Genomic DNA, 23,938 nt, shown 5'->3' on the forward strand with positions numbered 1-23,938 from the left:
TTATTGTATTTTTTTGAACACCAATGGAAGAGGTTTGTTGCAGGTTGACGATGTCTGGTGGGCCCAACAATAACTTTTAAAGCGTTTTTCTTGAATTAACAATGTTAATCGTGGAGTTTGCGATCCCTTAGTTAGGGACCAACTTCGGGAGCTCCAACTGCTGGAGCCTGTGGACTTAACATCGTGAAGCTCGCAGTACCTTGGTTAGGGACAGACTTCGGGAGCTCCAACCATGGGAACCTGTGGACTTAACATCGTGAGGCTTGCGGTCTCTTGGTTAGGGACCGACTTTGGGAGCTCCGCGGGAGCCTACGGACTTAACATCGTGGAACTTGTGATCCCTTAGTTAGGGCCAATCAACTTCGGGAGCTCCAACCGCAGGAACTTCGATTGCCCTGATGCGGGAGCTTCAAACGCCGGCTGCGGGAGCTTCGATCGCCATGACTGTGGATGGTTCGACTGCCCCGACCGCAGGAGAAAAGGAGGGAAGAAGATAATACGTTATTGCCTTCCATCACAGTGCGCTGTGGTGGATGTTTATGTAGTTGTGTGTCTTGTTGCTTTTTTGGTATGACTGTATGGCAAATCAAATTTCTTGTATGTTTTTACATACGTGGCTAATAAATTAATTACAATGACTATTTTAGATAATTTTGGATTAACGTCAATAGTGGTAAACCAATCCCATCTGAAAAACTGCTCCTAGTCACTCGTCAGCAAAAATAATGGCCATCTTAAACTTTTGTTGCATTTAGAACTATTTTAAACACGGAGTAACCCACTATGAGAACTTGTTTCATGGTATTAAGTACTGAATTCGGTGGACTGTTCGCACCGTCCGCCCACGACACCAGAACGAGGAGTAATACATTTGATTTATACATAGTTTCCACTTTGTATATCAATTCCAGTTTTCGTGTTAATATTTTTGAAGGAAAATATCCCTTTTCCGCGACCCAGAAACAACCTGTTGTGGCGCATCTCCACTGGGGGGCGCCGGGGCTAGGGGGCGGGGCGACTGGCCGCAGGTGCACGGCTCGGATCGGAATCCGCCTTCACTCCACTGATATCCGCCTCGGAGACGGAGCGCGCTCGTCGTTTCATTCGACACTCGCTGCCGCCGTCGCCCGCCGTGCTTCACTTTCTTTCCGGTGGCTGCTGGCTCCGATTCATTCATCTAAGGATTTACGATTCCGAAGGATTTACTGTTCAAATCCATTTGGATTGGGTATAATTTCATTACATTTCTCTTACCTTTGGCGGGGCCCCGTTGCCGGAAGCGCCGGCGGCTGATGGTAGGCTTGGGCCTGGGCAGCGGGCGGCGCAGCGCGCGCTCAACGCCGCCGTTGCTGCTCCTGCTGCTGGCGCTGGGCGCGTGCCTGACCTTCCTCGCGCTCAGTTACTGGCTGTCGAGCGCACGCAACGCCGAGCTGCAGGCGCGCGTCGCTGTCCTGAGCGCCGACGTGAGGCGCATAGCGACCGATGTCGGCGTCGCCGAGCTGGCGAAGCACCAGCTGCAGGGCCAACTGCAGGGCCAGCGGGAGGAGGCGGAGCGACTAGCGCAGCTGCACCAGCTGTATCTCCAGTCGGAGAACCGCGCTTGCCACGACGTAAAGGTAAGGCTCAAAAGGACACAAAACGCTGGAGTAACTCAGCGGGTCAGTGAGCATAGAAGATAGACCCAAAGTGCTGGAGTAACTCGGCGGGTCAGGCAACATCTCTGGAGATAAGGAATAGGTTCTGGTTGATTTCTGCGCAAACACCTCATAAGTGGTTATCTCGCGCAGGTCGGAGTGAGCATAGTGATTACATTTTGAAGCGGGCCTTTTTGACCAAGTTGAGGAGATCTAGTTACTCAATCCCCTTTTTAAATGACTGAACATTGGGAGCATGTTGGGTGGTAGCATATTCCATTCCCTTATCGTCTAGGGTAAAGGGAATATTGGTAGCAAAGTTTATTGAAAGGGAGTTGATGATGTAGGGACCGGTATTTTGTCTCGTTTCATGGCAGTTGGTGCTCTGGGATGACGGGAGATTTGTCAATAGACAATAGACAGTGAATGAATGAATAAGTTTATTGGCCAAGTATGCAGATACAAGGAATGTGCCTTGGTGCTCCGCTCACAAATGACAATACAGTTAACAATTAAGAATAAAGCATAAACCCATCAAAACAATAAGGATACACCATTACAGTCTAAACATGTGGGTGAAAATAAACCAGGGCAAAAAAGAGACAATAGGTGCAGGATGAGACCATGTGGCCCTTCGAGCCAGCACCACCATTCAATGTGATCATGGCTGATCATTCTCAATCAGTACCCCGTTCCTGCCTTCTGCCCATACCCCCGACTCCGCTATCTTTAAGAGCTCTATCTAGCTCTCTTGATGGCGTGATTTTGTGAATCTCTTTGTAAATTGCAATAAGTCTTAGCCTGATTCTGCGGAGCTCTAGGGTATCCCATCCGAGAGAAGTCAGCATATTATTCACGCTTGATTTGCACTTGTAGTCATTACATACAAAGCGAGCTGCTCGGCGTTGTACTTTCTCCAGAGTGATCTTGTTGTTGTTGAAAGGATCCCATACAGCTCCACAATACTCCAATTTGGGCCTGACCAGGGACTTGTAGGCGTTCTCTTTGACAGATGTACAATATGCGTGAAAATTTCTTTTAAGAAGGCCGAGCGTTCTATTTGCTTTGTTAGACACTTGACCAATATGCGTCGCCCAACTTAAAATCTTTGCTTAATTCGACTACTAGGTATGGGTGATGGTCGACAGCAAGTAATGTATGGCTACCCATGTTGTATTCTAATAAAAGTGGTTTAGTCTTGTGTGAGACATGCATGGTATGACATTTGGTTGTATTGAATGACATCTGACAGGTTTTCCCCCACTCACAGACAGCATCCAGATCCTTTTGCAAGGACAAGCTGTCTTCTGGTGTTTTAATCTCTCTATAAATTATGGCATCATCTGCAAAGAGTCGAACTTTGGACGAAACTGCATTTGGAATGTCATTGATATACAGTAGGAAGAGCAATGGACCCATGACATCAGGGGGTATGGGGAGAAGGCAGGAACAGGGTACTGATTGAGAATGATCAGCCATGATCACATTGAATGGCGGTGCTGGCTCGAAGGGCCGAATGGCCTCCTCCTGCATCTATTGTCTATGACAGTCCCCTGTGGCACACCTGATGTCACAGAAGTTTCAATGGACGTCTCTCCCTCCAAGAGAACTCGCTGGTGTCTCCTTGTCAAAAAGGTCTCAATCCATTTTAGGAGGTTGCCATCTATTCCTAGATGGTTGAGCTTGTATAGGAGCTGCTTGTGGGGAACCTTATCAAAAGCCTTACTGAAGTCTAATATAATGTCAGTCTGACCCTTGTTATCGAGTGACCTGGTCATCGATGAGTCCTGCCAGTTGGGTTTCACATGATCGACCCTGTCTAGAGCCATGTTGGTTGTTTTTTTAGTACCTTGTGGAAGTCAATATGGTCCATGATATGTCGGTGGATTATATGTTCGAGAATCTTGCATGGTATGGAGGTCAGTGAAACTGGGCGATAGTTTGCAGGATTTATCCTATCTCCTTTTTTATAGATGGGGACAATATTAGCATTCTGCCAATCTTCTGGGAGTTCTCCACTATTCGCCGACTTCTGAACAATCTTTTGATTTTCGTGTCGAGACTCGACACGAACTTCTTCAGACCGCATTAGACAGCGTTTCAGGACAACATTGATAAGCGATGTTTTGTGTCTTATTCAGACTCTTGACGAAGCATCTAGACCCGAAATGTTTCCTATCTTTGTCCTTCAGAGGTGTTGCCTGACTCGCTGAGTTACTCCAGCACTTTGTGTTCTACGCAAGGCCCCTTGATTGATTATCTGTGGGACTAAACGTTTGGAAGGAGAAAAGGGAAGAAGTAAACATCACACCACGAATGTTAATGAATGAAAACAGAAAATGAATGAAAGCAAACAATGTCCATCAAGCCAGGTAGTATCTATGGTGAGAGAAATGGGACGAAATTTAAGTTTGATCAAAACAAAGTGCTGGAGTTATGCAGTATTTCATTGTTTCCTTTCGGTACATCTGACAATTAAACGCTTGTAGTGAGTCCAGACGAGTGGTATTATCCAAATACTTTATTGGTATAAAACCCGTGACAAACGCAACAGACTTCTTTCTGGACGAACACTAACTTCACTCACTAATCTAATCTCTAATCTAACGTTTGGCGCCAAGCATTTAAATACCCCGCGCTTCCTCACCCCGTGACCGTAACCCAATCCGAGGGTTCTATTACCTGGCCAATCCCTATGTCCCTACATGACCCCCCCCCAGAACCCTCGAAACCATACCTCACGGGCGGCCGAACCTCCCGCCCAGAACGTGTACGGATGGGGGAAACCGATACCCCCAGCGTGATAGGAGGCGGGGTGGACGCCGCCGCTGGAGGCGATGGGGGGTCCACTGGAGCGGAGGGTGCAGGTGACGGGGGGCACTTGATGAACAACGGCAGCCCGGGACCAACCATAGGCGGCGGAGGCCCAAGAGGTGGTAAACTGGGCGCCGCTGACGGGACTAGTCGAGCAGCCACAGGCCGGCCCCGGCGCGGCGGCTGAGCCACCGACACAGGGAGGTCCTGGTCTAAATGGGCCGGCTTGAGACGGGACACTGAAACCAGCTCCTGACGATTTCCTACCTGCAAGGTGAAGGTTACAGTCCCTCTTTTGAGCACCTGGAACGGGCCTTGGTAAACCGGCTGGAGAGGGGGACGGTGGCAATCTTTCCGAAGAAACACGAAATCACAGCTCCGCAATTCCGAAGGAACGTGAACTGCTGTGCTTCCGTGACTAGAGGTGGAGACTGGAGCCAGAGAACCCACCCGTTCCCGGAGGGAGCCCAAGACTGACGTGACGGATGGCGGCAAGGCGGTAGTGGAAGGGAGAATGTCGCCCGGCACCCGCAGGGGCGAACCGTAGACGAGCTCAGCCGAAGATGTGCCCAGCTCAGCCCGCGGGGCCGTACGGATGCCGAGGAGGACCCAAGGCAGCTGGTCAGCCCAATCGTAGCCAGTCAGGCGAGCACAGAGGGACGCCTTCAGCTGCCGATGGAAACGCTCAACCATCCCGTTGGCTTGGGGATGATAGGCGGTGGTCTGCTGTAATCGAGCACCATACAGCTGCGCCAGCGCAGCCCAGAGAGACGAGGTGAACTGGGCTCCCCGATCTGTAGTGATGACAGCCGGGACCCCGAAACGAGCCACCCAATGCAACGCCAGGGCCCGTGCACAGGAGGCCGCCGAGGTGTCCGACAACGGGAGCGCCTCCGGCCAACGAGTGAACCGATCAACCACCGTCAGTAGATGAGTGTAACCCCTAGAATAGGGCAATGGACCCACCAAATCCACATGGATGTGGAAAAAACGGGCGGGGGGAACCTCGAATCTCTGGTGTGGGGGCTGGACATGACGATGGACTTTGGAGGTCTGGCACAGAATGCAGGCGCGTGCCCAGGCTGCCACCTGCTTTCGCAGGCCATGCCAGACAAACCGGTCGGCCACCATGGCTGAAGTCGCCCTGATGGACGGATGTGCCAGGCCATGAATGGCCTCAAAAACCTTACGCCGCAGAGCGGCAGGCACCACCGGGCGAGGGCGTGGGAGAGTAACGTCGCACCACAGCTTGGTACCTGTGGGGCCACACGCCACCTGCTCTAAACGCAGTCCCGAGGCTGTGGAGGCGTACACCGCGGCAGTTCCTTCCAGGCGCTGAGCCTCCGCTAGCTCCTGGAAATCCACATGTTTACCAACCACGGCTACGGAGGGAATGGCCGGCCGGGACAGGGCATCAGCAACGGCATTCAGCCTACCCGCAATATGACGGACATCGGTCGTAAACTCCGAAATGAGGGTTAGGTGCCGCTGCTGGCGAGCCGACCACGGATCAGAAACCTTAGCAAAAGCGAATGTCAAAGGTTTGTGATCCGTGTAGGCCACGAAAGAACGGCCTTCTAAAAAATAACGGAAGTGGCGGACTGCTAAATAAAGGGCCAGGAGCTCCCTATCGAACGCACTGTACTTGAGCTCCGCTCGAGAGAGCTGCCTGCTGAAAAACGCAAGAGGCTGCCATTCACCGTCAACCTGCTGCTCCAAAACCCCACCCACCGCCACATCTGAGGCGTCCACCGTCAGAGCTGTGGGGGCGGAGGAGCGCGGGTGCACCAGCATGGTGGCATTGGCGAGGGCCTGTTTGACCGCAACAAAAGCCGTCTCCGCAGCTACGGACCATACCAACTCCGCGGGGTTACCTGCGAGACATTGAAAAAGGGGGCGCATAACCCGAGCTGCTGCAGGCACGAACCGATGATAGAAATTGACCATGCCCACGAATTCCTGCAAGCCCTTGATGGTAGTCGGGCGGGGGAAAGAGCGGACCGCGTCCACCTTAGCTGGTAAAGGAGTGGCACCGGCCGGAGTAACCCGGTGACCCAAAAAATCCACCGCGGACAGGCCGAATTGGCACTTGTCCGGATGGAGAATCAGGCCATGGTCTTGCAGCCTCTGGAACACCGTGCGGAGGTGGACCAAGTGCTCCTGGACCGAACGGCTGGCAATCAAAATATCGTCTAGATAAATAAAGACAAACGGCAACCCTCGACCCACCCGGTCCATCAGACGCTGGAATGCCTGAGCTGCATTTTTAAGGCCGAAAGGCATACGCAACCACTCAAACAGTCCGAACGGGGTGATGGTCGCTGTTTTCGGAATGTCCGGCGGGTGGACCGGGATCTGATGGTATCCCCGCACCAAATCAATTTTTGAAAATATTGTCGCCCCCTCCAGGCTAGCTGAAAAGTCCTGAATGTGTGGAATCGGATAGCGGTCCGGCCGTGTTGCCGCGTTGAGTCGACGGAAGTCACCACATGGTCTCCACCCCCCAGATGCTTTGGAAACCATGTGCAAGGGGGAGGCCCACGGACTACTCGAAGGCCGAATAATTCCCAACCTCTCCAAGTTTAGGAACTCCTCTCGCGCCCTGGCCAGCTTGTCGGGTGGGAGGCGCCGTGCCCGGGCAAAAACCGGCGGCCCTTCGTTTGGAATGAAATGGACGACCCCGTGCTTCTCCGAAGGTGAATCAAAACGCTGGACGAGGAGCTGCGGGAAGTCGGCCAGGACCGCATCGAACTGACCGGGAGCCGTGGTAATGGACTGGATAACTAGGCTGGGTGGGGCGGCGCTTGTAGAAGCCTCTGGCCCAGTACCCCGAGGCCGTACATCAGCCGAGGGTTGTAGGCCCCTCCCTCGGACGTCTGCGACCAAGGAAAACGCCCATAGGAAATCTGCCCCCAATATGGCCTGGCCCACATCCGCAACGATGAATTCCCAACGGTAAGTCCTGGACTCGAAGGACAGGGACATGGTCCTTTTACCGTATGTACGGATGGTGCTACCATTCACTGCAATTAGGGGCGGGCCCTTTTCCCCCACTCGAACTTCACAGTCATAGGGGGGCACAATACTTACGACCGCTCCCGTATCCACTAGGAAAACGATCCCGGTACTCTGATCCGTAGCGTAGAGGCGGTGGTTACGGCCAACCGAGACTGCCTCTACAGTCGATCGACCCAGGCGTTTCCCGGAAACGAACACGGGGATCTACAGCTTCGTGCCTCGCTGCCCCACCGCCGATGGAAAGAGCACCAGCCACGCCTATCCGGCTCTGTTGGTCGAGCCCGCTGCCAATGAACAGGCGCCGCCGCCCTCTCTTGGCGGGCCGGCTGCGCAATAGCGGCCGATGCGTCGCTCTCCCGGCCGCACCCCCGACTGCCGCTGGGCCTCGAGACCCGGTTAACGGAGCCGTCTCGGGCGTTGCGTTCCCTCACGAGCGTGTCGGCCTTCTCGGCGAACGCTACCGGATCTTCAAAAGGGACATCTGCCAACACCAACCTGACGTCCCCAGGTAGCTTCTCCCGAAAGGCCGCTTCGAATATCATGCACGGCTGATGGTTGCCCGCCAAAGCCAGCATCTCGGACATCAGCTCCGACGGCAGCCGCTGCCCCAGGTCTGGCAAATGGAGGAGCTTCAGAGCCCGCTGGTTCTGGGCCCAGCCGAAGGTCCGCAGCAGGAGCTTCTTGAGCCCCACGTACTGGTTCGTTTGGGGTGGACTGGTCAGGTATCGGCTGATCCGCGCAGCCACCTCTGCCTGCAGACAGCTCACCACGTGGTGGTACTTCTCCTGGTCTTCCTCCACCTTTTTAAGATGGAACTGTGATTCTGCCTGCACAAACCACAGGTGCGGCTGATGGGCCCAGAACGGCGGTAGATGGATTTCGCCCGCGCTCGCTCCCGCCTGCGACATGCTGCTGCTTTCTTCCTACGTTCGAGGTCACCAATGTAGTGAGTCCAGACGAGTGGTATTATCCAAATACTTTATTGGTATAAAACCCGTGACAAACGCAACAGACTTCTTTCTGGACGAACACTGACTTCACTCACTAATCTAATCTCTAATCTAACGTTTGGCGCCAAGCATTTAAATACCCCGCGCTTCCTCACCCCGTGACTGTAACCCAATCCGAGGGTTCTATTACCTGGCCAATCCTTATGTCCCTACACGCTCCTGATTCCTGACTTGTAATTGTGATTCTGTGTATGTATAATTGTCCAGTTCCAATAAACAGTATTTGGCCTGAAATGATTACCCTGTTTCTCTTTCTGCAGATGCTGTCAAAAAGAAGTGTTTCCAGGATTTTTAATGTTATTTATAAAATTTCAGAGTTTATCTTGGTGTAAATTATAGATACCAAAATGGGCAGATTTTTGTGCATAATTTCAATATAATTTGCTAATGGAATCTCCACAAAATTTTGTATATTTAACTCTCACAATTTGACGCTACTGGGACGATTAAAAAATATAATTGCCCTGACGTCAACACACTGTCCATCCTAGCTTTGTTTTTGGTCATTTGTTACTCATATTTTAACTCTGAATATCTGTTGATGACTTTCTAAAATGGCAGAATGTGACACATCATCTAGGTGAAGCATTTTCTATCAATATTCCTGTACTATTGTGTCAAACCTGATTTACAAAATATAAAATATCTGAAGGATAATACTGTATTGTTATTGCTGGAGAAAGTTTTTTTGTTGCTGTGTATCAATAAGAATAATGTATTATGATTTTAAAATGAACATAAGTGCTGGAATAACTCTGCAGGTCAGGCAGCATCTCTGGAGGACATGGATAGGGATGTTTTTTGTCTGGGTCCTTCTGTAGGAAGGCCCTGACCCGAAATGTCGCCTATTCGTGTCCTCTGGAGAAGCTGCCTGACCGGCTGAGTTACTTCAGCATTTTGTTTTGTTTTTGTAAACCAGCATCTGCAGTTCATTGTGTCTAATGTATCATATGAATGGCCTAATATTAAAAAATGACACCACACCCTGTAAAACAGTGATTTACAGATCTGGTGAATTCTGCATGAGTCAGCATGGATTTACGAAGGGGAAATCATGCTTGACTAATCTTCTGGAATTCTTTGAGGATGTAACTAGGAAAATTGACAGGATGTGGTGTACCTTGACTTTCAGAAAGCCTTCGACAAGGTTCCACATAGGAGATTAGTGGGCAAAATTAGAGCACATGGTATTGGAGGTAGGGTACAGATAGAAAATTGGTTGACAAACAGAAAGCAGAGAGTGGGGATAAATGGGCTCCTTTCAGAAAGGCAGGCAGTAACTAGCTGGGACCGCAGCTATTTACAATATACATTAATGACTTGGATGAAGGGATTAAAAGTACCATTATCAAATTTGCAGATGATACAAAGCTGGGTGGTAGTGTGAACTGTGAGGAAGATGCTATGAGGTTGCAGGGTGACTTGGACAGGTTGTGTGAGTGGGCAGATTCATGGCAGATGCAGTTTAATGTGGATAAGTGTGAGGTTATCCACTTTGGTGGTAAGAATAGGAAGGCAGAGTATTATCTGAATGGTGTCAAGTTAGGAAAAGGGAACGTACAATGAGATCTGGGTGACCTAGTGCATCAGTCACTGAAAGGAAGCATGCAGGTACAGCAGGCAGTGAAGAAAGCCAAAGGAATGTTGGCCTTCATAACAAGAGGAGTTGAGTATAGAAGCAAAGAGGTCCTTCTGCAGTTGTACAGGGCCCTAGTGAGACCGCACCTGGAGTACTGTATGCAGTTTTGGTCTCCAAATTTGAGGAAGGATATTCTTGCTATTGAGGGTGTGCAACATAGGTTTACTAGGTTAATTCCCGGAATGGCGGGACTGTCATATGCGACTAGGCTTGTATACACTAGAATTTAGAAGGATGAGAGGGGATCTTATCGAAACATATAAGATTATTAAGGGGTCGGACACGTTAGAGGCAGGAAACATGTTCCCAATGTTGTGGGAGTCCAGAACAAGGGGCCACAGTTTAAGAATAAGGGGTTGGCCATTTAGAACTGAGATGAGGAAAAACTTTTTCAGTCAGAGAGTTATGAATCTGTGGAATTCTGTGCCTCAGAAGGCAGTGGAGGCCAATTCTCTGAATGCATTCAAGAGAGAGCTGGATAGAGCTCTTAAGGATAGCGGTGTCAGGGGGTATGGGGAGAAGGCAGGAACGGCGTACTGATTGAGAATGATCAGCCATGATCACATTGAATGGCGGTGCTGGCTCGAAGGGCCAAATGGCCTCCTCCTGCACCTATTGTCTATTGTCTATTCGGTGTGTGACTGAACATAAATAGAGGGTTGGGCATTTTCCAGGCCATCTTCATAAAATTGGTCTTTACTCAAGATGGCAATGTAACCGAAATAGTTCTCTAAAAATATTTTTTAAACTAACTCACTTGAATGTACAATCCCATGACAGTCCTGGACAAGATAGCTAGCCATTGCTCAACTTCCTCTTGATTTCTGACTTTCTGCTCCCAGAACATCTTGAAGGCTTTTGTCAAGAAAGCATTTAATACATTTTGCCCTCAGAGAATTGACATGCTGTACCTCAGCACCAGTAAACTGGGTTCAGTCCTAACCCCTGGTGCTGTTTATGTGGAGTTCACACGTCTTCCTTGACTGGCTGGATTCTCTCTGGATCTCTCATTTCCAAGGCGTGAAAGGTTGGTAAGTTAATCGGCAACTCAGAATTGCACCCAATATATACGTGGTAGAACATGGTACAAGAGCACAATAGGTATATGTGGCATTTTTCTAATCTTAAAACCATCGTAAATTGTACATAACCAACCAAATACATGCAAGATCCCTTGACTGAGGTGAGGAAACATTTTTTCACCCAGAGAGTTGTCAATCTGTTGAATTCTCTGCCGCAGAAGGCAGTGGAGGCCAATTCACTGGATGTTTTCAAGAGAGAGTTAAATTTTGCTCTTAGTGCTAAGGGAATCAGGGGATATGGGGGAAAAAGCAGAAACGGGATACTGATTTTAGATGATCAGCCATGATCATATTGAATGGCGGTGCTGTTTCGAAGGGCCGAATTGACTACTCCTGCAACTATTTTTCTATGTTTCTATGTCAGGTAATTATTGTAGCACAAACAAACGATTTTAGTATAGTTTACAGTGCCGAAACAGGCCCTTCGGCCCACCGAGTCCACACCAACCAGCGATCCCCTCACATTAACCTATCCTACACACACTAGGGACAATTTACACTTATACCAAGCCAATTTACCTACATACCTGTACGTCTTTGGAATGTGGGAGGAAATCGAAGATCTCGGTGAAAACCCACGCGGTCACTGGGAGAATGTACAAACTCCATACAGACAGCACCCGTAGTCGGGATCAAACCCGCATCTCCGGTACTGCAAGCGCTGTAAGGTAGCAACTCTACCGCTGCGCCACCGTGCTGCCCTGTGCATTTGTGCATGCTTTCACTCTTGTTGACCCAAAGTTAGATGTTAATTAGAACAGCTGGAAATACTGCATTTCTTTGATTATGTAATATTGGAAAAAATGCCCCATCCAAATCCCAATCATAAAATGTGTGCAAATATTTTCCTCAACTTGGGTGTTGAGCGGCACAGTGGCATGGCACAGCTGTACCGTGCAGCTCCAGCAACCCAGGTTCGATTCTGAGTTTGGGCTCTTTTTTTCTGGAGATTGCATGTTCTAAGTTTCCTCTGGACATTTTGGTTGCAGCCCATGTCAAAAAAATTTGGATTGGAAGATTTAATGGCTATTGTAGGTTGTTAAGGATAGAAAACAAGGACAACTTACTGTTTAATGTGAAACGAGGAAGGGAAAGAGCTAATTAGAGAGTCGGCATGGCTTTTTGCAGAGCAAATTGTGTCTTGTGCACTAGAATGAGTTTGTTTTGAGGTGACCAAGATGATTGAGGGTAGTAGATGTTGTCTGCATGGACTTTAAGACATTTGGCAAAATCCCTCATGCTAGGGTTTCAAAGGTCTTTTGTTGTCACGTGTACCAATTATGGCGATCCAGAAGACTAAGATGCATAGGATCCAGACGACTAAGATGCATAGGAACCATGGTGACTTTGTAGTTCGTCTTCAGAACTGGCTTACCCATAGAAGTCAGAGGGTAGTGGCAGTAGTGTATTATTCAGTGAAGTTCCATAGCGTTCTGTTCTGCAAACCTGTTTTTTGTGATTTATACAAATGACTTGAACATAAATGTAGATGAGTAGGTTAGTAAGTTTGCAGTCGACACAAAAGTTAATGGCATTGTGGACAGTGAAGAAGGCTGTCAAAGGATACAGCAGGATAAAGATTGGTTACAGATGTGCATGGAGAAATCGCAGATGGAGTTTAATCTGAGCAAGTGTGAGGTGTTGCACATTGAGAACTCAAATGTAAAGGGGTACTATACAGTTAGTGGCATCAGCCGTAGCAGCTTTCTGCCTTGGGATTAAAGTCCATAGCTTCCTGAAAGTTGCAACACAAGTAGATAAAGTAGTAAACAAGTTGTATGGTACGCTCGCCTTCATCAGTTGGGCCCCTGAGTAAAAGAGCCAGGAAATCACGTTTCAGCTTTACAGAATTTTGATGAGGCTTCATTTGGGGTATTGTGCGCAGTTCTGGTCGCCCATTTGCAGCAAGGATGTGGAAACCTTGGAGCGTATTCAGAAGAGGTTTACCACAATGCTGGATTAGCAAGGACTTGGACTTGTTTTCTAATTGCATTTTGTGCTATTGTCTTATTTCAACAGTTTTTTCTGCTGTGTTTAATTTGTGTGTGATTTGTTTTGGGTCTTGTCTGAATCGATGTGCCCGTGTTGCTGCTGCAAGTAGGATTTTCATTGTACTTGTACCTCGCTATACCTGTTCATGTGACAATGAACTCACTTGACTTGAGAATGGGAAGATAAAAAAAGAGAGGAATTTATCAAGCACCATAAAGCAGATTTACTTGAAGTTTAAAGAGGTTTTCATTTGATTTTTATGGCCTATTGCTTTGTTATATGTTCCTGCCTGCTTTGATATCAGCCTATATTTATTTATCTTTTATTTTTTGGGCTATAAGAATTATTGGTTCTGAAATATACAGGACTAAAAATAAAATAACACCGTCTATATCTAGTCCCAGAGTTGATAAGAAGCATGGAAGTGGAAAAGGAAACTTAAGAACTCTTGTTCTCTGATGTTAGTTTCCTTATTTTCCTTCCAAAAGAACATTAGCTAATTAATGTTTTTTATATGGAAAATGAAAAAGATCAGAGATGCTAGAAATCTGAAATGCTGGGAACACATGGCAAGTCTGGTAGCATTTGTGGAAAGCATTTGTAAATGGTTCAGGTTGAAAACAGAATATATTGTTTTTTGTTTGATTGGCTCGTATTGGAGTCCGTTGTGGTTCTCGCAGTTTTCATTCCAGTACAAATACTGATGAAATGGTGGTGCTGCTGCCTGTAATGGCACCTTTCCGACTTTTCCAGTGACGTCTTTTCTAATTGCCATTACTACACAGGGAGTCGGAGTGATGTTACACAGACCCAACAGAACAGATCTTCCAGTCGTTTTTTCCAGTTTAATTATTTGTTTATTGAAGTAGTTGTAACACCCTTAAGGTTCCTTTCTTTGAGTGATAAACTCCGTGGTGAGGGGTGTACCAGAGTTCTCCATCATTTTGATTCAGCTGGTCCACTGGTACCCTTTCAGCATAACCATTATCAATTATTTCTGTGAGGAAAGATGTATATTCATCGTGAAATTTCTCATTCTTGCCAAACTTGCATTTCAGGCTCTGGATGCGCTGCTCTGCAATGCAAATGTTATTTGGCATGCTGGCGTTTTCTTGTTTGCAAGGCAAATCTAGACAATAGTGTCCATCTGTCATCCTTGCTGAGTGATTCACAATATCCAAGAACTTTACATCTTCTCTGGACATTTCCTCTGTTTCCTTGCTGGTTCTTTCACCTATTTTCAAACATCCAAAACAGACTCCCTTCTCCTTTAAGAAGTCTATCTTTTCTCTGTGAAAGTCTAAGTCTTTAAGAAGTCTATCTTCTTGATCTGTGTGACCACTTTTGTTACAGAACAAAAACAAGAACCTTGTGGCTTGGTGGTAGATACCTCTCTTTTCATTCCATTTGTTGTCAGATTTTCTTGTACATGTGCTTCTACAGGTATTACAGTTGTTGCAAAACTGTTTCCTTTTAGTTGCTGCCTTTCTTTTGCCTTAGCAAAAGTAGAGCTTTTGACAGTTGCAACTGGCTTAGCATCCTGGATGTTTCCAAAAAGTGGATCTGATAGTATCTTCACCTGCTTCTCCATGAAATCTACCAGGTCAGAAAATGTAGCTCGATATCCGCGCTGCCCCTGTGGCTCACATGCCTTATCCCTCCATTTGTCTCTGAGCTTGTAAGTCAGTTTTAGAAGGATAGTCTTCATATTGGAAGCAACATTAATTTCCTCCATATAGGTGAGATGTTCCATTGCATTGCAACAACCTCTAAGGAACAGTGAGAACCCTTGCAATGCTTTCACATCTTCTGATCTGATCACTGACCAGGCAAATGCCTTGACCATATATGCAGTGGCAATCTTATGTTCATTACCAAAATGCTCTAAGCAGATCTTTTGCTCTTTGATAGCCCTAGGCTGGAGGCAAGTGTTGGCAGCTGCGGACTAAGTCTTTTGGATGCCCTCGTGTATTGCTCTAGGAAATGTAAGCAGTCACTGTTATCATTAGTCTTTCTTTCCACTCCTCTGTCAAATGCCGTGATGAAAACTTCATACAGCAAAGGAATTCCTCCTGGTGGTATAGAAGAAAGATTTTGTTGAGCCAGAAGAACAGTGATGTCATTTTGCTGCTGAATTAGGTTACAGATATCAACTTGGTTTCCATCATTTGGTACGAGGGGGTGGGGGGTAGTGTGAACCTGCCCTGCACACCCTTTTGCTTATGTCTTTACGTTTTGCCTTTGAAGAGAGTGTTGAGGTAGATGGGTCCTATCATGAGCTCTTGCAGATGGTCCCTGAGTTGTTTGTTTTGGTCTAACAACCTGTTGCTGGAAGATTCAGTTCCCATCAACACATTCTGTATTTGTTGCACTTGTATTCAGCTGCATGTAGATCTAATTTAGCTGATGTTTCCTTTTGAGCAGTTCTTTTTCTCAAATAAGAGTTCATCCCATCAGATACTCTAGCGCTGCTTCTTGATCCCATGGCCTCAAGTACATTGATTTTTGGTTGCTGCCAGTTCAGCATTTAGTTCCAGTTCTTTCTTTCTTAGTTCTTTTATTTTCAATTGTCTTCTCTTTTCAATTGTTCTTCTTGTCTCTTCTGCTCTTCCTCTCTTTTCAATTGTTCTTTTTATTTTGAATTGTTCTTCCAATTGTTCTACTTGTGCCTCAATCTCATGCTTGTCTTTCAGGGCGGCAGCCCGTTTCATGAGAGCAGCCTTATCTGCCTGAGTTTTAATGCGAGCAGAGAATGTTGAAGATGCACATGATGAAGAACTGGATTTGTGGTTTAATTTAGGTTTTAAGATATTTGAAACACTGTCATCAGGTCCAATGTCATCTGCGTTTGCAACACTCTGTCGTCTGGCACTTCCAGCAATGGAGTGTGTAGTTTGCTGACCAACCTCAGATAACCACTCCGTTATATCTTGTCTTGTATAAAACCAATAAAAACTTCCATTGTTTGTTGAACCCACTGATTTTGCTTTTCGAGTTCATCTTCAGGCAGTGGTAACTTCACCAATAACTCATAATTTTCTTTGACTTCATCACAGAGCTTGATTAATTGAATCAGGTTACATTGTACTTCTTTTACATTTTCCTCTGATTCCATGAGCTCCTTCAGCATTTCCATTAACTTGATAGCTTGTTTACATCTCAAGTTTTTTCTCTTCTGGTGCTTTTCAATGAGTGATTCCAAGCCTTTGGCAATGTATTTAATAATCATTTTTTCCTTTTCAGAATCCTTTCCAACATCGCCATCTTGTGACTGAGCATCAGATCTGACCACAGACATACTTGTAAACTATCCCTTTAAGACGCATTGATGTAAAAAGTCATAGCAGCACAAATATTCAAAACAACTGATATCATGCGATTCTCAAGGTCACATCTTTGTTCTCAGTCCTCCATTACAGTAGCCGTTTTGCAATACAGCTTATCCCATATAGCTTCTCCAATAAAGCTTAATTCTGTATGTACTCACTTTCCCTGCGAGTTGACTTTCAAGTTTTTCAATCTCCGTTAATCAGTTTAGCACAGGTGGCGACCTGTCCAGTCTGTGGGAATCGGCGTCAGGCTTGTGAAATAAAACAATCCTTGTTCCATCCAGTTGATTCACAAACTCCAATCTCATTCATAGAGCTAGTTCTTACTTAAAGTGTAATGGCAACTTTCCATTACTACACAGGGAGTCGGAGTGATCTTATGCAGACCCAACAGAACAGATCTTCCAGTTTTTTTCCAGTTTAATTGTTTATTGAAGTAGTTGTACAAACAAGGAGATGAACATGCCAGGCTATACTTATTTTGCATACAGGTCATAGCTGACTGTTCTGTCCCTGGTCTGGTCCCAGTCTCGGGTCTTTCCCGTCGATGGTCTGTCCAGATCTGGTAAGAACTCTATGCTCTCCCTCCCTGTATCTGACCACTCCCAGTCCCTTATGCCCATATATATACACCGCCCTGTACATCTAATGACCGCCCACAAGTGTCCAAAATAATTCAGCAAGATATATCTAGACGGAATAATATAATATGCCATCAGTAGCTAGCCTAAACATAAATGGCTCCTACACTGCCTTTGCTTGAAAGTTTAAACCAAGGCTGTGTCTGGACCCCCATTTCTTCCTCACCCCACCTCCGGTAAAATATCTCACAGCATCATGTCAAAAGGTGTAAGCAGAGTTCCTCCCCATGTCAAATTGCAGCCAAAAAAAATGATTTTGTTGATTGAGGGATTCTTGTTTTGAGCAAATCTTCTGTCTCAATCTATCTATATACTAAAATTCTTGTTTGTTTGTTTGTTCCTGAACAACAGCCAAAACGGTATACGATAGCGTGCCAATTTTAGGCCCACCTTACTCACCGTCATCCCTTTGGTGCTAATGGAAAGGGGGGGGGAGAGGGGAGGGGGTAGAGGAGAGGGGAGGGGGGTGGTAGAGGGGAGGGTGGGGGAGAGGGGAGGGGAGGAGGAGAGGGCAGGGGGGGTAGTGGAGGGTGGGGGAGGGGAGGAGAGGGTTGGGGAGAGGGGAGGAGGGGATGCTGCACCAATGCAGGAGAGGTTTGGGCACAACGGGTCCACTTGGTCTAGTATGTTTTAAAAGTATTTAACTGGTCATAAAGCAGTTAACACTTCAAGATTGCTAAATAGGTTGAGTAAAAGCAAGATTTTGGCGCTATAAATGGAGGTGTTCACAGCACATATTCCATTGCATGGAGTTAAAATGTTCAGAAGTAGAGTCTTTCACTGTCTTGCATAAGAAGAGATGGAGAGAATACAAGGAATGTCTGCAATAGAGTCAACATCAAGTTGTCCAGATGACACAATGTTTGGTGCTGGTTGAGGGTGGATAATGAATGCAAGTTAATTATCAATTGGGAGGCTTGTAAATAGAGGAAGATGAGTGAATGAGGCGATTAAAGAAATATGCTGGTACTGTGGGATGCAGAACACAGCAGCTGGTAGTACTCATAAACATGTTGGGTGGAGTGTCCTGTTTCTGTTCAGTATGCAGAACAAAGCGTTGCAGCAGATCCAATGACTCAGGTTCTTGATTTCCTGTCTTCCTGACTTAAAGCGCTGTCTGGACTTTACATGTTCTCACTGTGACCATGTTGTTTTCTCTCTCGAGTGCTCCAATTTCCTCCCATATCCCAAGATATGATGGTTGGGAGGTTAGACTTTTACTCTTTTTCAGACTTTAGAGATACAACGTGGAAACAGGCCATTTGGTCCACGTCCACCAGCGATCACCCCATACACTCGCACTAACTTACGAGAAACGATTCACTATTTTTTATTAAAGCCAATTAACCTACAAACATGTATGTCAATGGAATGCGGGAGAGAACTGGAGCACCCGGAGAAAACACATGCGGTCACGGCGAAATGTGCAAACTCTGTACAGACAGTACCCGTAGTCAGGATCAAACCTGGGTCTCTGGTGCTGTAATTCAGTAACTCTACTGCTGTACCACTGTGCCACACTGGCTACTGTAAATATTTGGCCCTGATGTAGACTGGTGGTAGGAGAACTGGGGTGGAGATGATGGGTATGTGAGAGAGAACAGAATACAGGGAAATAATTGGGGGAAATGTGATTGATGGGATTGTTTTGGTGACCAGCAGAGATTTGATGGTGGAATATTGTCCTCCCCCCCCCCCTCCATAGGTTTAGAATGTGATCAGAAAGAACAGACTTTTGTGTTAATTTAAATGACAAATATCAAATAGCATTTCAAATATCTAATTTTTGACTCTTTTTCTTAAAAAGGAGGATCTGAACAAGAACATTACGAGTAGCACAAAGATTATACAAACACTACAAGGTAAATCTATTTCTTGTACATATATTCTGAATGGCAAATAATGAAACAATCAGGGACAAAGTAATAACTTTATGAGTGCTGTCTGGCAGTTAATTAGTAGTGTTAGGATTTTATGGATGAAATACATTTTTAGGTTTATTTTAAATGCACATAGCAACATTTTTGCATGGATTGTGCTGGTAGGTAGCAGCAAAGCTAATTAAGTGGGTGAACATCATCATGTACTTCAAAACAAGAAAAATGCTCAAATTTACGATGAATAAATAAGCAATTTTACAAGAAATGTCGGTAACAATGTGGCGGCAACTTAGTCCTTCCCAATAAAGTCCTTAAGCTTACCATTGACGAAGGAGGGGAGCGATGGTTCTTGACGCAAATAACAACAACAGAGAGATCTTCACAACGTTATATAATTAGAACAATTATCTGTCTCAATCTATCTATATACTAAAACTCTTGTTTGTTTGTTCCTGAACAACAGCTAAAACGGTATACGATAGCGTGCCAATTTTAGGCCCACCTTACTCGCCGTCATCCCTTTGGTGCTAATGGAAGGGGAGAGGGGGTAGAAGAGGGGGTAGAGGGGAGGGGGGTGGTAGAGGGGAGGGGGGGGGGAGAGGGGAGGGGAGGAGGAGAGGGCAGGGGGTGGTGGGGGAGGGGGGGAGAGGAGAGGGTAGGGGAGAAGGGAGGAGGGGGTGCTCCACCAATGCAGAAGAGGTGGCGACGTGGCAGTTAGTTAGTCGTTTATTGAAGCAAAATACAGAGTATATCTCCCATTGTTAACTTGTTTGTTTGGTAAGAACTTAGTATCTCGCCGTCACTCCTTCGTATCCTGTTACTGGCTTGCTAAAACCCTATTATCTTAGCAAGCTCCTGGTGTTAGTTATATGGTCCGCCAAATCCCTTTGTTCAGCAGACTACTCGTTGTTACTTGTATGGCCTGCCAAACTCCATGTCAGCAGGCTCCTGGTGTCACTGAAGCATTACGTCAGTGCTGGGCAAATCATATTCATAATCCTGACCCCTCCTATGGCTCCTCCCAGTCCAAATACTAGTATTTCTCACAACAACCCCCTGGTGTCCGAAAATAATACAGCAGGATACAAAGAAAATAATAACATGCTAAGATAGCAAATAAACGCAAAATGGGTCCTACACACCGGCCCCTAATTGTTACAGGCACTACATATGCACTACATATTGACATGTAATCTACGATAGTGATTCTTCAATCTTCAAAGCCACCAGTCCTTGCTGTAATCAGGTATCAGCTTCCAGGAGCAGACATATCTTTGCTATCAGTTTTTCCAAGATGTTGTTCTTAGTCCGAAGTCGCAACAGTGCACACAAAACCTTTGTATCTGGTACAGCCTCCAATATTCTGCCCATTAGACAGGATCTTCTTCAGTCTTCTCTTCCAGCTTAAGAAGTGGTCTGCTGTCAGTCCTCTTGATGCTTCACCTGCAGGATTTTCCTTTGTGCTAACATATCTCCATTGTGATACATCAGTAGCATCCCTTACGAAGGAGATTCTGTTTGCTACAAATGTTTGAAATGTTTCATTGTTGTGGTACTTAAGCACTGTTGTGCTATTGGTCCAGAAGATGGATTTGTCCAGTTGAAGCTGTAATTCTTTTTGCAGCATTGTGTCAACTCTAGATTTTCCCATTATGAAGTCGTGATTGTATTGCTTGACCAGAAGCTCCTCTTGGCTTGCCATATATATTCGATTATCAGCAGCGGCAGGGCAGCCATTTCCATCCTTGCTCTTGTGGTCTCTTAGTTCACTATCCAGGATAGTTCCATTTGTAACAGATTTCGGGATGGTCACCTTCAGCTTTGCTGGTGATTAATTCATTTAGTTTTCCACCATCGTCAAAAACTGTAAAGTTCTCTGCAGAACTAGTTTTTTTCAGCAATTACTTTGGTTAAAACGTCTTCAAGGTGCACTGGGTTTTCTGGTGCAAGATCCACTGAAGTTCCTAGTTCTATTAGTTCTATTATTTCTTGATCTGAAAATTCACGAACTTCTGGTGCTAGTTCAGAGTTGATGTCAGTCACCTCTGTGCTCAGACGTGTATTTTCAGGACCAGGTTGTCCAGCCAATGGATCAGCTTGGACTCCTTTGGAGGAGATGCAGGTTTCATCACCGGCCCTGATATGGTCACATGTCTGAGATGGAAGAGCAGCATCACCCGGAATTGGCTTTTCTTTCTGCTCTGTATGTACTGGTTTCTTTTCCTAGTCCTTTTGTTCAATACAAAGTATTTCAGGATGATATTTTTGCACCTGTGCTTCTATAGGTTTTGTAGTCGTTGCCAAACTGCTTTTGGCTGTTTGCGGCTTTTCTCTTGCCTTAGCAAAGGTAGGGCCTTTGACAGTTCCTCTTTTCAAATAAGAGTTCATCCCATCAGCTACTGTCGAGCTGTATCATGATTTCCTAGCATTAAGTACATTGAGTCTTGTCTTAGCTGCTGCCATTGCACAAACTAGTTCCAATCGTCTTCTCAGCTGTTCCCTTAGGCTCTTCCAATTCCTGTGCCTCAATCTCATGCCTGTCTTCCATGAAGGCAGCCTGTTCTGCGAGAACGGTCAGGTGTGCCGAAACATATAAGATTATTAAGGGGTTGGACACGTTAGAGGCAGGAAACATGTTCCCAATGTTGGGGGAGTCCAGAACCAGGGGCCACAGTTTAAGAATAAGGGGTAGGCCATTTAGAACTGAGATGAGGAAAAACTTTTTCAGTCAGAGAGTTGTAAATCTGTGGAATTCTCTGCCTTAGAAGGCAGTGGAGGCCAATTCTCTGAATGCATTCAAGAGAGAGCAAGATCGAGCTCTTAAGGATAGCGGAGTCAGGGGGTATGGGGAGAAGGCAGGAATGGGGTACTGATTGAGAATGATCAGCCATGATCACATTGAATGGCGGTGCTGGCTCGAAGGGCCGAATGGCCTCCTCCTGCACCTATTGTCTATTGTCTAAGATAGCTAATAAACACAAAATGGCTCCTACAAACAATACATCACTTTTTCAAAATATTATCTTTTCTGATTTGTCACTGAGCTGCCCAATAATAAGTTCTTTCTTTGAGCTGTTTGAAAATCAATAAGCTTTTCTGTTATGCATTCTTTTATTATACTGATGAAAAAAGTTTTATATTCAATGATTAGGGCGCTAGGTGAAACACTTGTTATACATAGTTTGCAACAATTTCAAAAAGTTGGAAGTTTGATTTTGCTATTTTTTGGTGAATTTTGGCACTCTGGCCATGGAAGAAGTCTCTGGCTTCGAGTTATAATTTGTATATAAAGTTTATAATTAGTCATTCCCATCGGAACAGCTTTGCATAGTTTTAAATCAATATACATTAGTCCTTAACTAATGTATTGTGCCATTAAGCAGTCATTGTGCCATTATTAATATTGGATTAAGCTATCTACTATTTTATGATCCTATTGTTTACTTAAATTCATGGATGTGCAAGAAAAAGTACCTGTAAGGGGAAAACATCTATGAATTAAGGCTGGATAACACTTTTTCAATAATTTTAACGTTCAAGTTTAATGTCATAGGCACAGGTATGGCGAAGGACTGGTACAATGAATATCTTGAACTTGCTTCAACTTTAGTTCTTATCACAACAATAAAATTGTACTTTAAGTGGCAAATTGATGTACCGTTTTGTAAAAATTGATTGCAAATATGTAATTTTATCTGCTGCTATTAACCAGATTTAAGTGACATGTGGATTCCCTGTTAACTCACTTTTGATAACTGATTTGTTTTTCATCCAAGAACAATTTCAACAATTGCAGAGGGAGTATGGCCAAGTAAATCAAAAGTTGCAGGAGCTGCAGAAAAAGTTAACCTATGATATGTAAGTATATAAATCCTCTAGCACAAAAAAATATTGTGATGAAGCAGCAGTATCAAAAACATTTGTGTACTATCTTCAGCGTGGATAATGTCCTGAATCTCTGTATAGAAGGCCGATGGGAAATTGACGTGCAACTCTAATCGGTCTTGTTGTTTGCTCCTTCCTTGGTTTTGGTGCTTGCTATATGCTGCATTAAGCATAAGATGCTCATGTAAAAAGCACAGGCTAAGAAACCATTACCACAGTTTGTTCAAAATTATGGAATGATCCCCAAAACACAATGAAGTAGTATAAAATATAAAACACTTTTGCAGATGTACGTACCTCTCTCTTTTGCCCCCACCCTAGCCAAAGTTATAAATGGTGCGTATTATCTTGGAAGTATGATGTATGGTCTTATGAAATTAGAGATTGTTTATTTCCAAGGGAAAATATTACTTGAATCGAATTCGGTAATTAGTACAAGTAAAATTAATGATTTTCTTTTTATTTGACCGTTTAGTACTCAGTGCAGTAATCAGATAAATGATCAAAAAGAGTTGTATGAAGAACAGATTAAGGTGCTAAACAGGAGACTTGCTGATGCCACAAAGCTCCAGACTGGAAACAGAAACACTGAATCAACTGACCAGACCAAGTTATTGGTAAATACATCATTATATATCTTTTGACTATACCCTTGCCTATCTATGTTTGGGGCAAGGGGCAGAATAGTGGTTCTCTACATTTTCCCTACCTCACTGCATTTTTGTAAATATATGGTAAAGTGGTAAAATGCAGTTATTACATAACCCAAGTTGAATTACAGTGGTATGTTTAATGTCAAAAGATTGGTTGATACTACTGCTGAAAACTGAGGTGCCCATAAATGTTTTTATTGAAAAACATTTGGTTTTGGGTGCTAGGTAGCAAGCTTGTGGTCTACTTTCCTATAGCCTTCAACAATTATTTTGCTAGTCCCTGTTGATCACCTTTGAGATTGCAATGTGATAAGAAGCCAAGGCCCAGGTGAATTTTCTGTCCCATGTCAGTGTTCAATCA

At 45.3% G+C, this 23,938-nt stretch overlaps 1 protein-coding gene and 1 long non-coding RNA gene across 2 annotated transcripts in view; one reads left to right on the forward strand and one right to left on the reverse strand.

Moving 5' to 3' along the window:
• The window catches only part of LOC144592014 (uncharacterized), a 72,333-nt gene extending 70,813 nt beyond the window's left edge, over positions 1–1,520 (reverse strand). Inside the window, exon 1 of the long non-coding RNA XR_013547059.1 lies at positions 1,255–1,520. This is a non-coding gene — a long non-coding RNA (uncharacterized LOC144592014). The remainder of the gene's footprint in view (positions 1–1,254) is intronic.
• The window catches only part of LOC144592013 (Golgi membrane protein 1-like), a 44,847-nt gene continuing 21,942 nt past the window's right edge, over positions 1,034–23,938 (forward strand). The window contains exons 1-4 of the mRNA XM_078396168.1: positions 1,034–1,616; positions 18,967–19,021; positions 22,816–22,897; positions 23,400–23,541. Coding sequence (XP_078252294.1) covers positions 1,293–1,616; positions 18,967–19,021; positions 22,816–22,897; positions 23,400–23,541 — 603 coding nt within the window. The 5' untranslated portion in view covers positions 1,034–1,292. The remainder of the gene's footprint in view (positions 1,617–18,966; positions 19,022–22,815; positions 22,898–23,399; positions 23,542–23,938) is intronic.

This window comes from Rhinoraja longicauda, chromosome 3 (genome assembly GCF_053455715.1).
Source record: "Rhinoraja longicauda isolate Sanriku21f chromosome 3, sRhiLon1.1, whole genome shotgun sequence".
NCBI classification, from domain to species: Eukaryota; Metazoa; Chordata; class Chondrichthyes; order Rajiformes; family Arhynchobatidae; genus Rhinoraja; species Rhinoraja longicauda.